Source organism: Armigeres subalbatus, chromosome 1 (assembly GCF_024139115.2).
Source record: "Armigeres subalbatus isolate Guangzhou_Male chromosome 1, GZ_Asu_2, whole genome shotgun sequence".
Taxonomy (NCBI): Eukaryota; Metazoa; Arthropoda; class Insecta; order Diptera; family Culicidae; genus Armigeres; species Armigeres subalbatus.
The window spans coordinates 207,892,423-207,905,822 of NC_085139.1; the positions used below are offsets into that span (position 1 = coordinate 207,892,423).

A 13,400-nucleotide genomic window follows, 5' to 3' on the forward strand; every position below is an offset into this window, starting at 1 on the left:
ACAATTCAGAATTGTGAACATTTCATCGAAATTATGGATTTCTTCAACATTTCTACAAATTATTACCTGAAATTAGAAAAAAAAACATATTAGTCAGGTTAGAGCATGAAAGCGTAAAAACGGTGAATAATTGCGAACAAAAAATTAATAAAAGAGTGGAACGTCGCAAAGATTTATTTTATTCAATCTATATTTAATGCTTTGTAATATTTATATATTTTATAGTAATAGTTATTTAAAACCTGATAACAATTTTCGACTGATGTAAATCAAAATCATGTGTACAATGAATACATTTTATGTATTCTATAACCCAAAAAGCTAGTAAGGTCTAATTTTTTTGGTGCGCTGTACTCTTCCTTTTTATGCACATCTGTCACCTATTGTCTGTGCTTTACAATCACAGTTGTCATCAACCAGTTCCAAATAATTCTTAATAAAACCTTACTAGTATCCATTTTTATATTAGCACGCGAATCGGTTTACAAAATGGAAAACTTTTTGCACAACATTCCGGGGATCTGCCAAATCGCACCAAGCGCCATCCAAAAATTATCCATTTTTTTTCTGCCCAAGCTTTCGCTTAGCAGATTTAAATGATTCAAAATCGTATTGGATTTCCCACTGCCCCATAACTAAGGATGATATGGCATGATTTCCTTTTTACTTTTACGATCAAAATATTACAAGTCAGTCAAAAAGCCGCTTGGTGCGTTTTGGCAGAACCCCGACCATTTCACCTAATGATGACCCTGGAAGATTCTTAAACCATCAAATCAAAACGTGGGAAAATGTGACATCGTCACGAAATTTGCAAACTCCCCGCGTGGTTGACATCTGCAAATAGGTTCCCACGATAAGTCAACACTTGGAAAATGGAAATTCCATGCAATCGAAATATTCCAGAAACGATATCCCCCCCATAAAGCAATAAATTTATCACCATGAAACCGATCTCGCAGGTAGGGCACCTTAGCTCCTACGCGACAAGTTACTCCTCCAAAGTGTAAGGTTCGTTTCAATGAATTATTCAAATTTGTAAAATTTCAAACTTTCCCAGCATAAACTTTTATCGAATCTCGAGTTATGCTGATTCAGGTGAATCTTCCAAGAAAGAAAAAGGAATCGTTCGTTCCCAGGATCCGTAAGGAATTGCACCAAGAAGCATCGGTGGGAAAACATGTGTGCGCAATTTGTAAAGAAATGAATCGGGATAGCCAACAATTGGACCTCGTGCAACGGAGGCAACAACAGCAGATTTTTTTTCCTTTGGTTCCCATCAATTGGCATTCAGGAGGTAGTCTATATCACCATCAGGTCCAGCTCATAAAAATCAATAATGCACCATTTCTCCCGGGTTCGTTTTGAATGGATCACGAAAACAGCAGAGGAGAGAAAATACCTGCGTGACCTTTCCGGATCGCTGCAAGGATCTTCGGATCAGGCGCGCGAAGAAGAACACCGAGGAAGAATGTTTAATCCCTTTTGGCTTGGGTCCAGATTTCCGATCCCGCTTTCTTTGTAAAATCTCTATGGAAGACAGAAATTACACGCACAAACGGTAGATTATTGCATGTTCACGCCCTCTCTTTTCGTAGGAAGGTCGTCGGAGGAAGGGATTACGTGCGGTGGCATAAAATCGCAGGAAGGCACTTCGTGAAACTGACAAAGTCATGGGAAAATTATGCAGGCATCCGTTCAACCCGTTTTCAAACCTTTTGGTCACTCCACGTGACATTCATTATTCAAAGTGCATTTTTCCCGTGAAGCTTTCAGAGCTCTTTGGGACAAATTGAAATGTTATCTGAATTCAATAAACTGGGGTTCTAGTCTTACGAGACTAAGATAGACTAGTTCCGAAGATTTCATTTGTGCCGCACGTACAAAAACAAATGTACAGGAAGGAATTATTTTTTATATATGAAGCTGGCCGAATCGAGTCAATATTTGTTTGATACAGTACTCCATGCAAAATCTTGTCGAATTCGTCTACAAATTTAACAAGTTTCCTTTCCATAGACCAGTCTATGGTGCAACGCTAGTAGGAGCAGTCAAAAGTCTCGATTGTCACACCAACGGAATGCATTTTAGAGGAGCTCTGATTCGGCCGCTCTTGGATCCTCTTTTCGTCTCCGTTTTATATCATGCGTACAAAGATAGTGACTTAGAAAAGGTACAAAGCCAAAAAAAGATTAAGTTTCAGTTTTTTTGTTATGCATTCCTGAGGAATGCAGTTCGTGTTCGCTTGTCGAACATAGGGAAACTATAACCGAGATAGATGGGTCCATAAGTCCGAGATTTTGATTACACGGTGAATATGAACCGTGAATCACCCGGGGCCAAGATGAAACAGAAGCCGTTGGATGAGTTTTTCTTGTCGCGGTTGTCGCAGGTGTCGGGTTCCTAGGCGGGAACGGTAAATCATGCTGTAAAATGGGTTGGAAAATATTTCAAGCAGCGTCTGAGATTGTTTAGGACTGCCGCTTTGATTTTTTTACGAGATGTTGACAATTTGTGAGTTGACGGAATACAGCAGCAGGTGTCTTTCGTAGAGTGGTGGTCGCAGGATTGCTATCTTCATGGTATTTTATATGCACTTATTTATTTGGACCTGAATAAATATCGTATTGGAATAATGTTTATGTTTAAAATTACTTGCAAAAATACTTTGAAGAAAGTCAATTTCTAACATTTCTTGGATTTATGTCATACTAACAGTACACACTCAGATTTTATTTCGTCGTTCGGTTTTTTTTTTATCGAATTCATTCGGTAAAGGCTGATTGAAAGTTCGGAAAACGTGTCCCGGGATTTGGTCTCCCATGTAATTTAAATGGATTTGCGTTTCCCGTGACAGGAGAAAAAGTCTACACGAAAAAATCATTTCCCGAAGTGTAAACCCAATCGCGGGAAAAGTGTACGGTTAAAAATCCCATATGTAGAGATGCCCTCCTTAGCCGTGCGGTAAGAGGCGCGGCTACAAAGCAAGACCATGCTGAGGGTGGCTGGGTTCGATTCCCGGTACCGGTCTAGGCAATTTTCGGATTGGAAATTGTCTCGACTTCCCTGGGCATAAAAGTATCATCGTGCTAGCCTCATGATATACGAATGTAAAAATGGTAACCTGGCTTAGAAACCTCGCAGTTAATAACTGTGGAAGTGCTCAATGAACACTAAGCTGCGAGGCGGCTCTGTTCCAGTGTGGGGATGTAATGCCAATAAGAAGAAGAAGAAGAAGAAGAAGATGAGATGCAATTCCCCACGGGAAACAATTCCGTTTGAATTTATTCCGCACGGGAAATGAGTAGTCTCTGACGGAAATTAATTATGGAAAGAACCTAGTGAAGTGGGTAGTGAAAAATGAGAAATGTGAGTATTGTGAAAAGGAAACTGAGTAATGAGAAGCGAGAAATGAGAAGTGAGCAGTAAGCAATGAGTAGTGAGAAGTGAGCAGTGCGAATAAGAAATAATAAGTGTAAAATTAGAAGTGAAAAGTGAGAAATGAGTAGTGTAGGGAGTAGTGAGAATGAGACGCGAGTAGTGAAAAATGAGAAGTGAAAAGTGTGAAGTGAGTTATGCGGCGTGAGATAAGAAAAGTGAAAAAAGAAAAATGAGAAGTGAGAAATGAGTTGTAAGGAAGTAAAGAAGTAAATAGTGATAAGTGAGAAGTGAGTATATTTAAGTAGTGAAAAGTAAGCAGTGAGAATAAGAAGTAAGAAGCGTAAAATTTGAAATGAGAAGTGAGAGTTGAGCAGTGAGAAGTGAGAAATTAGTAGTGTTGTGAGTAGTGGTGAGAAATGAGTAGTTAGACGTGAAAAGTGAAAATTCGGCAGATAAAATTGAGAAGTTTGAATGAGAAGTGAGGAATAATGAGTAGTGAGTGGGAAATGATTAGTAAGAAGTGAGAAGTGAAAGCTTGCAGTGACAATTGAGAAGTTTGAACGAGAAGTGAGAAATAGTCAGCAGTGAGACGGCCATGTCTCTCACTCACTCACTTTCTCTCACTCATCCTCTCTCGCTTATTCACTCGCTCTCACTCACTTGCTTACTTACTCGCTCTAACTCATTTTTACTCGCTTACTTACTCACTCGCTCTAACTCATTCTCACTTTATCACTCTTACTCACTCACTATCACTCACTAACTATCACTCTCTCACACACTTTCACTCATTCACTAACTCTCACTCATTCTCTCTCACTCATACTCTTTCACTCAATCTCACACGCACACTCATTATCACTCACTTTCACTCACTCCTACTAAATCACTCACTCTTACTCACTCTCTCTCACTCACTCATTCAATCTCACACCCACTCATTCTCACTCACTCACTCAATCTCACACATACACACTCATTCTCACTCACTCACTAATTCTCACCCACTCACTCACTTTCACTCAATCACTCGTTCACTCACTCACTCATTCACTCTCACTCATTCACTCTCACTCATTCACTCTCACTCACTCATTCACTCTCACTTACTCACTAACTCTTACCCTCATTTTGACTCACTCACTCTCCCACTAAGTCACTCACTCATTTTCTCTTTCTCTCTCCCACTCAATCTCTCTCAATCCCTCTCTCCCTTTCTTTCGCTACATCTCCGTCTACTCGCTATCTTTCCCTCTTGTCGCTCGTATGTGTTTGTATGAAGAAATCCAAACCAAAACCCAGAAGTGTAAACTCAAGCACGGGCTTGGATTCGCAGATTCTCAAAAGCAAAATCCTGAAGTGTAAACCCAATCACGGACAATTTTTTGACAGTGGAGACTTATCGGCGGAAAATTGCCCCCGACCCGGGGCAGAATCCCGTAACAAATCCCGCGGACACGTTTCCCGAACTGTAAACCAGCCTTAACTAGCTGTTTTTTAACAAGATTACGGTGTAACTAGTCCCGACGCCTAGTGCGGGCTACAGCCCTTTCTTCTACTTTCTCTATTTTGAGCTTCTTTTGAAACATTCTCCGATTTAAATTTGAAACACTCCGATTTAAATCTTCGAGGAATTCCGAAGCAAATCGTCGAATGATACCGAAGCAATACATCGAGGGATTCCGAAGTAAATCGTCGAGGGAGTCCGAACTAAATCTTCGAGGAATTCCGAAGCAAACCATGGATGTATTTCGAAGCGAATCGTTGAATGATTCCGAAGCAATTTGTCTAGTGATTCCGAAGCAAATCATTGAGGGATTCCGAGGCAAACGTCGAGAGCCTCCGAAATAAATCTTCAAGGGACTCCGAAGCAAATCATTAGAGGATTTTTAAGCAAATTGTCGAATGATTCCGAAGCAAATCGTTGAGGGACTCCGAATTGATCCTCCAGGGATTCCGAAAAGAACCATCTAGCTATTCCGAAGGGAATCCTCCAGGGATGTTGAAGCAAATCATTGACGGATTTTGAAGCAAATCTTCGAGGGATTCCGAAGCAAATCATCGAAGGATTTCGAAACAAATCGTCGAATGATTCCGAAGCAATTCGTCGAGGGATTCCGAAGTAAATCGTCAAGGGAATCCGAACTAAATCTTCGAGGAATTCCGAAGATGTATTTCGAAGCGAATCGTTGAATAATTACGAAGAAATTTTTCGACGGATTTCGAAGCAAATCGTCAGAGGGATTTCGAAGCAAATAATTGAGGGATTCCGAAGCAAAACGTCGAGACTCCGAATTAAAACTTCAGGGGATTCCGAAGCAAATCGTCGAAGTATTCTGAAACAAATCGTCAAGGATACTTGATACTTGATGGGCTACAGCTATTCGAAGAACCTATGCCGAATGGAGTATCCTTCTCCACTGGAGTCGATCCTGGGCTAATCGCTTCCAGTTGCCCTGAACATTGAGCGCCCTCAGGTCCTCTTCAACTACTAAAAGCCATCGTGTACGCGGCCTTCCACGAAGCCTGTGGCCTCTTCCTGGTTCTCTACTAAATATTATCTTCGCTTGACGTTCTTCCGGCATACGAACAACGTGACCAGCCCACCGTAGTCTGCTGTGTTGTATAAGCTTAATAATATCCAGCCCTTTATAAACCTGGTACAGTTTGTGATTCATGCGACGCCGCCAGATACCGTTCTCCTGTTTACCGCCGAGTATTGTCCGCAGCACCTTACGGCCAAACACTCCGAAAGCTCTTCGATCAGCCTCCTGTAACGTCCATGCCTCATGGCCGTATAAAGCCACCGGAAGAATCAGAGTAGTATACAGCGCGAGTTTTGTTTTCGTTTGCAGACTACGGGACTTAAGCTGGTTACGAAGTCCGTAATAAGCCCTATTTGCAGCTGCAATACGCCTTTTCACCTCGCGGGTAACATCATTATCGCACGTCACTAATGTTCCAAGATACACAAATTCTTCTACCACTTCAAACTTTTCACCATCCAGCACCATTTCGCTACCACCACCACTAATGAACCGACGTTGATTGCTAGCGACCATGTACTTCGTTTTGCTGGTATTGATCGTGAGTCCAATCCTCGCTGTCTCCCTCTTAAAAGGCACAAAAGCCTCTTCCACGGCACGGCGATCAATCCCGATAATATCGATATCGTCCGCAAATCCCAGAAGCATATGCGATCTTGTGATAATGGTACCGCTTCTTTGCACACCAGCTCTCCTAATCGTTCCCTCGAGCGCTATATTGAACAGTAGATTCGAGAGTGCATCACCCTGCTTTAATCCATCTAAGGTAACAAATGACGTCGATATTTCATCCACAACCCTTACAATTGATTTCGATCCGTCCAACGTTATAAGAATCAGCCGTATCAGTTTCGCCGGAAAACCATGTTCAAGCATAATTTGCCATAATTCATTCCGTTTCACTGAATCGTACGCCGCCTTAAAATCAATAAACAGATGATGTGTCTGCAAGTTGTACTCCCGGAATTTATCAAGGATTTGGACCTCTGAATGTCCGCAATCGATAACATCCGAGAAATGGGGCCCATCCACCAGAACATGGTCTATCTGGTTGCAAGTTTCACCATTTGGGTGTCTCCAGGTGTGCTTCCGGATGTTCTTTCGTGCAAAGTAGGTGCTACTGATGGCCATCCCTCTGGCAGCAGCGAAATTTACTAGCCGTAGGCCGATGTCATTGGTAGCGGAGCGAAGGCTCTCCCTACCGATTATGGGACGGAAAAAGTCCTCTCTACCGACCTAAGCGTTAGCGTCTCCGATAACAATTTTCACATCATGCTTTGGGCACTCTCCATAGGCTTTATCAAGATATTCATATAACGTGTCCTTCACGTCGTCGGATTTATCGTTTGTCGGTGCGTAAACGTCGATTAGGCTGTAATTGAAGAATTTGCACCGTATCCTCAACACACAGATTCGTTCGCTAATGAGTTTCCACCGCATCACTCGCTTCATCTGCTTGCCCATCACTACGAAACCAACTTCATGCTCTGCTTTTTCGATGTCGCTATGATAGATGTTGTATTTGAATGCAGTGTTGGTTGTAGAGTCCACGGGTCGGAATTCACGTTCTCCGGATCTAGGCCATCGGACTTCTTGGATAGCGGCCAGGTTCACTCCAACCTTTTGCAGTTCACGAGCCAGAAGGCTCACTCTGCAAGGTTCATTTAGGGTCCTGACATTCCAGGTACCGAGTTTCCAATCATAGTCCTTATTTCGTTGCCAAAAATAACGTTCTCTTTTTCTTCTATCTCTATTTTTCGTGGTATTTGAGAGGTTTCAGTAAGCTACCTTATCGGGGTCGCGTTACCTACATCGCGATGATGGGGCTGCCACCTTAGGTATAGCTGACGCGATACAGCATTTCGCCAATCATCCGCTGGGTACCAGGCAGACGCTGTTTGAGCCGCATCTCCTGGTGAACAGACGCTCGAGGTGTACCTTCTCACTCTAGCTGATGTCAGAAGGACAATAGTGCCCAGGCTGAATTACCAGCTAAGTACACAACCCTTAGATGGCGGTCTTTTGTCATCGGACGACCCGTGGAAGCGTGAGATAGGGACTTGTGGGGACCAGAGCTCTGTTGGGCGCTCCTTCCTTGATGTCAACCCACCATTTTGCAGCCCAATCGTCAAGGAATTCCGAAGCAAATCTCCGAACGATTCCAAAACAAATCTTTGAACGACTCCGGAAGAATTCCGAAGCAAATCAGAGAGAGATTCTGAAGAAAATCTTCCATAGATTATAAAAGGTATTCCCCACAGATTCCCAAGGGCATCCCTCGACGATACTGAAAGGAATCCAGTGTGATTTTTTCTGGATTCCGGTTGGAATAATTCGGTGATTCAGAAAGGAATTCTTGAGAGATTCCACTGAGAATTCTTATCGGATTCTGATGAGAATTCTACTCGGCTGCTAATGGGAATTGTGGAAATTATCATGCTGCTAGGTAAGCGTAAGTCTGCTGGAACACTCTCACTTCAGTCCGTGATGGTTGACCACATGTCTTTGACTGCTGGCGTAGTACCACGATTGCTATGATTGATATTTTGGTGGCTCTCCGTTGTTGTTCATAACAAGCTTACTTTGATGCTTTAAAATCAATATTACACACCAATTTCCCAAAAAGCTTTTCAGCAAAATACTTTGCTGAAAAGCAACCAGCAACTTTGAAGTTTACTGAATGTCAGTAATTTAATTTGTATTTACTAAAAATCAGCAAACTTTTCCAATTTACTGATTGCTCAGCATATCCCATCAACTGTCATTCTTGGAAAAGCACCCATTTTAAGTTTGGCTTTCAAAGATTTAATAATTGTTATTTCACCTCCCATTCCGTTTTTTCCAACATTATTTCTGTAAGTAGGGTTTCTTACCCCATTCCCGGCCTAACATGCATGCGACTGCATTATTTAATTGATATTTATAACAGGAAGCAAATTTTCCTAAATTTCATGTGCCGTGCAATACTGCAATGGGGTTCACTTCTGCTCAAAAATAGCTTTTCTTGGTAAACATCGTTTGAAAAAGCTTTTATTTGATTTAAATTAACGAGGTCCAGCACTAATTTCAGTCATAGCGATTTCATTTCCGGCCCACTTCCAAACCGGTTCCCGACCTAAGCAAAATTTCGCTCAATCTCTCAACACCTTACTCTCATTCTCTCTCGGGACGGTAGAAAATGCGACGTAAACAAAAATAAGCTCGTTCAACGCCGACATGATGCCAGATGGTATTATTTATAATAATTTTTATTTGGTTGAAAAAATATATTCTCTCATCCAAATTACTCATCCAAATTACCAAACGCTTAAAAACTATATTCTGGTCACTTTTTAAAATCGAGAGAATTACAAATAACATGATACGGTCAACTAATTAGAAAGTTTTCCTATGAACATTGAAGGATTTTGTTCATACTAAAAAAGACTCCTGGCCTTTTGGCAGCACGGTGCGGCTAGAAGTTCTTAGGCCGAGGTGAATTTTTGTTCGGTTTGAGGATACATTTTGAAATGTATTCTAATTAATTTATATTAGTTCTAATGAAACAAACAAATAGAAAAGATTAAAGTGCGTGAGTTTGGAATTATTGTGTGGTGATTAACAGCTTCAAGCAATATTTGTATCGAGAACTGTGACGATTTTCAGGTAGGTGTTTTTATGAAAATACCGTTTTGTAAAAGTGGGAAGATTCATTCCGGCTCAGTGGTGTAGCAACGGAGAGTGATTGTTCGGAATGCACATTTTTATTTTCTATAATTGGACCAATTAGGAGTGAAATAAATGGTTGAAAAATATTGAGTATTGTGCGAAATCAATGGGAGACTTTTTTAAAATTATCAGCCATAAACCTACGGCTTCCAAAAAGTGTAAATCCTTAGTTTTCTGTGCAGTGAGCCGGGAATCGGGTACATAGGCCCAAGTAGTGATTTACCCTATTGCATATTTCTAAATTAGTTTAAGCACATTGCATATATTTTAATTAGTGAAGCATATTATCATCAATCAAATAAAAAATCAATTTTAAATATTTTCCAGGAAATTAAAATAAATTGAAGAGGACGTCGCGTCATGCAACTTATTGGGCCATGCCAGAAAAAAAGTCATTCAGGGTCAGAAAATGTGTATTTATAATTGTAAGATTATTAATTCAATTCAATTAGTTCCAACAAATAAATAATCATGAGAGAAGAAAAAACAAATTCATTTTTATAAACAATTCATGCGTGGTTAAAATACTGATGATATCAGCAATTTGATGCATTTTGCTGAATATTATCAGCAAGATGCTGTATAATTTTTGCATTGGTCAAACCTACTGAATATTCAGTAAACTTTTCGAATTTGCTGAATATTCAGTAAAAAGTTGTCAAAAGTAATGACAGATCACCTTGCTGAAATTTTCAGTAATTTGATTTTGCTGAAACGTTTGCTGATCATTCAGCTCGGCAAAATTCAGCAAAATTATGCTGATTTTCGGCGAAAAAAATTTGGTGAGTAGATATTGCTTTTTCCATAATCATAATCAAAATTTAATCCTTATTCCAACTGATCTAGCATAAAAAATAGGATCCCTAGTAACATAACAAACTAACAAACTACAGGAAACTAAACTACAGAAACTAGAAACTAGAAGAACATATTTTTTATCGAGCTAACGAATCTATTTTACTTTATGGACATGTTAAAACACAAATTAAGGTGTGCGCTATGGAAAGCCTTATTAAAAAGTAATGCTCACATGTGAAAAGCAATGAGATGAAGGAGCTGTGGACCCTGGTACAATACATTGTATTTGACTGGTAGTAGTGAAGATAAAAAATATGAAGATAAAAATATTAATGTTCAATCACAATAAAATAAGAAATAGACGAGTGCAAACTCGTTATTTCTTCACAACCAATTCCTAAACATTAATGGCCGACGCCCTCTCAACTCTCAATCTCATTCTATATTTCCGTCATGGACAGCACCAGTAAATTGCGCGGTTCTATTAACTTTCAAACCGATCATGACCCTTCTCTTCGAGCTTCAAGCATCCACTCCAGTTGGACTTGAATCCAAGGTAGGCAAACAAAACAATCCCGCCATGTGGCATGGATGTGACTCACTCTACTAGCTGGGACCTCTTAGCTCCAACAGTTTCAGATCCAATATTGCACCAACCTCTCACTTTATCATTTCGTGCGCGGACCTCCGCCGTGCCGTCGTCGTCGTCGTCGGCGGCGGATTCGAATGATTTGCCATGCAAAGTCTGGTCACTATGCTACCGCTTGTTAAGCACCCAAACGAGCGCACGGGGGATGGTGGTATAAAATGTAATCTGTAGATTCATGATTTGTGCAATTCAGTCACAAACTGGTAAATTTTCCGAAACGACGTTTGAAAATTTCGGCAAAAAAATGCTGTATTTTTGTGATCATTTTCAATACCATAAATCTTTTCTTTTTTCTTTCGCTAAATTCAGCTAAATTTAAATGGGAAATGATACAAAATAGAACAAATATCTACAAACAGAGTTGGGCAAATTTTCGAAACGTCATCAAGTTTTGAAACATGCATTAATTTTGTTTTACAATAAGACCTTAAGAATTGAATCAGAATTTTCAAAACTAAGGGAAAGAGGCATATACCTATGCAGATGCATTGCACTGCACGTTTTACGCTTAAAATAAAGATGAGGAAGATATTTTATTCTTCAGTCATCACCATTTATATAACCATTCTCTGTTGTAGAAAAGATTGATACATTCTAGACCATCGTCCCCATCCAAACCAACGAACGAGGGAAGTAAATCACCCACTTAAAAGGTCTCTAAAAAGCTTTTCGTTCGGAAATTGCCGTCTAGTGGCCCAACTGCCAAGGCAAGCGAACGTTCCTACCCATAATCTGATGGAAGACAAAGCTCCGTCAAGATATCGCCGAAAGACGAGAAGTAAGAAGCCCTACAGCATTTGGTTTGGTAGCGGGTCGGGTACCTTTACAGTCAAGAAATCACCATAATCGTAAATTGTCAGAATGTGTGCCCGCGCGGATGCAGTTAGTTTTGGTCCGGCTCTTTTCCGAGTTCTGCGCGGAACCGATCCGAAGTTCAATGCTGAGATGCAACAACATCCCAAGTCCCAAGTGGAAGAGTCGTGTCGTCGCCATTGATTGCAGCATGCTCGGTGACCGTTAAGCTTGATTTCTTGCTCGATTGTAATGGGCTCTATGCCTATTCCTATTCTAGTTCGAATCGGGAGCACTTTTAAGATGCGCGAGCATTCATCCCATAGTACAGTTACAAAGGTATTCAATAGCATCTAATTGGAAATCGTCTTCTATTGATTGAAAATGATCATTTTTGCCTGGCACTGAATGGCTCTTCATGGTTTACTGATAGAAGCGCTCAGTAAGGTGTCACATATATACCTACTTGCAATAATTGTAAAACCTATTAAGCAACAAAGAAAAACCCCGCGCCATCACTTTGAGGAGACTGGTGCCGTTGATGACGTTGGTCTTGTTGGTAAACAACAGAACACACAGAACCGTTGTAAGTGAGTGGCTTGGTCTGCACAGAGCCAAGGGCCAGACCTCCGATTTGTCCGTCAGAGGTGAAGGTATATCGTTGCGTTGCATGCAGTTCAGCGCATCGTGTCACCATGGTCGTCGTCGTTTCGCTGGCGTCAAAGTCGGCGACAGTCAGTGGTACAGACCCGGCGTTTAGTGGCAGCAAAATGCGGCTTGTTGATCTTTGTTTTGAACAACACATAGAACATGGTGACCTCCTTTCGGAAGCAAAGCGAATAGGCAATGACACTTGGTGCACGGGTGCTTAAGTCGAATGATGGCGATGTTTTGCTCCCGAGGGGAATTACTGATGTCCGACGGCGAGCAACAGAAGCTGTGAGTGGGTAAATAGCGCAACATTGTCATTTTAATTCCCTTGTGAAGGATTTTAGCACCAAGTAGGTATCATTGGGTCTTAACTACGGACGGCTAACGAGAAGATTTATTATTTTGGGTTACGGATATTGTTAGCTCAGTACAAAGATTATGATTAGATCTTGCTTGAATCGTAGGTATTTAAAACGAACAATTTGTATTTTTGTGTGCCTAAATATTAAGTTAAGATTTCTTTAATTTGTGCTGTAAAAGTATGTAAATTTTTCTCAAAAGTGAACCCATAAAATTTCAAAACAAAAAGTGGAATAGAACCCAATTTTAATCACCTTTGAAGGCATTGATGAGATTTAGCGAAAAATATCGTTTTCTTTTAAAAATCTAAATATTTACTCAAGTGCATGGTATGCTGCGGCCAAAAGTTTGAGTTCACCCACTATATAGTGAGCTGATCATATGTTTGAGGTCACTCTGTTGATATGAGTTTGAATTCAATTTTAGCCTAATTTTGTCTGAGGAACAGCTCTTGACGTTTTGTTTGGAAACTCACTTTCTTCAATATGTCTTCTTCTTCTTATTGAAATTGCATC

At 40.6% G+C, this 13,400-nt stretch overlaps 1 protein-coding gene across 3 annotated transcripts in view; it reads right to left on the minus strand.

The window, feature by feature from the left end:
* LOC134210204 (paired box protein 6 homolog) overlaps positions 1-13,400 on the minus strand; it is a 345,781-nt gene continuing 332,381 nt past the window's right edge. For all 3 annotated transcript variants that reach the window (XM_062686252.1, XM_062686258.1, XM_062686266.1), the window contains one exon: positions 1-52. In XM_062686252.1, the coding sequence (XP_062542236.1) occupies positions 44-52 (9 nt within the window). In that variant the 3' untranslated portion in view covers positions 1-43. The remainder of the gene's footprint in view (positions 53-13,400) is intronic.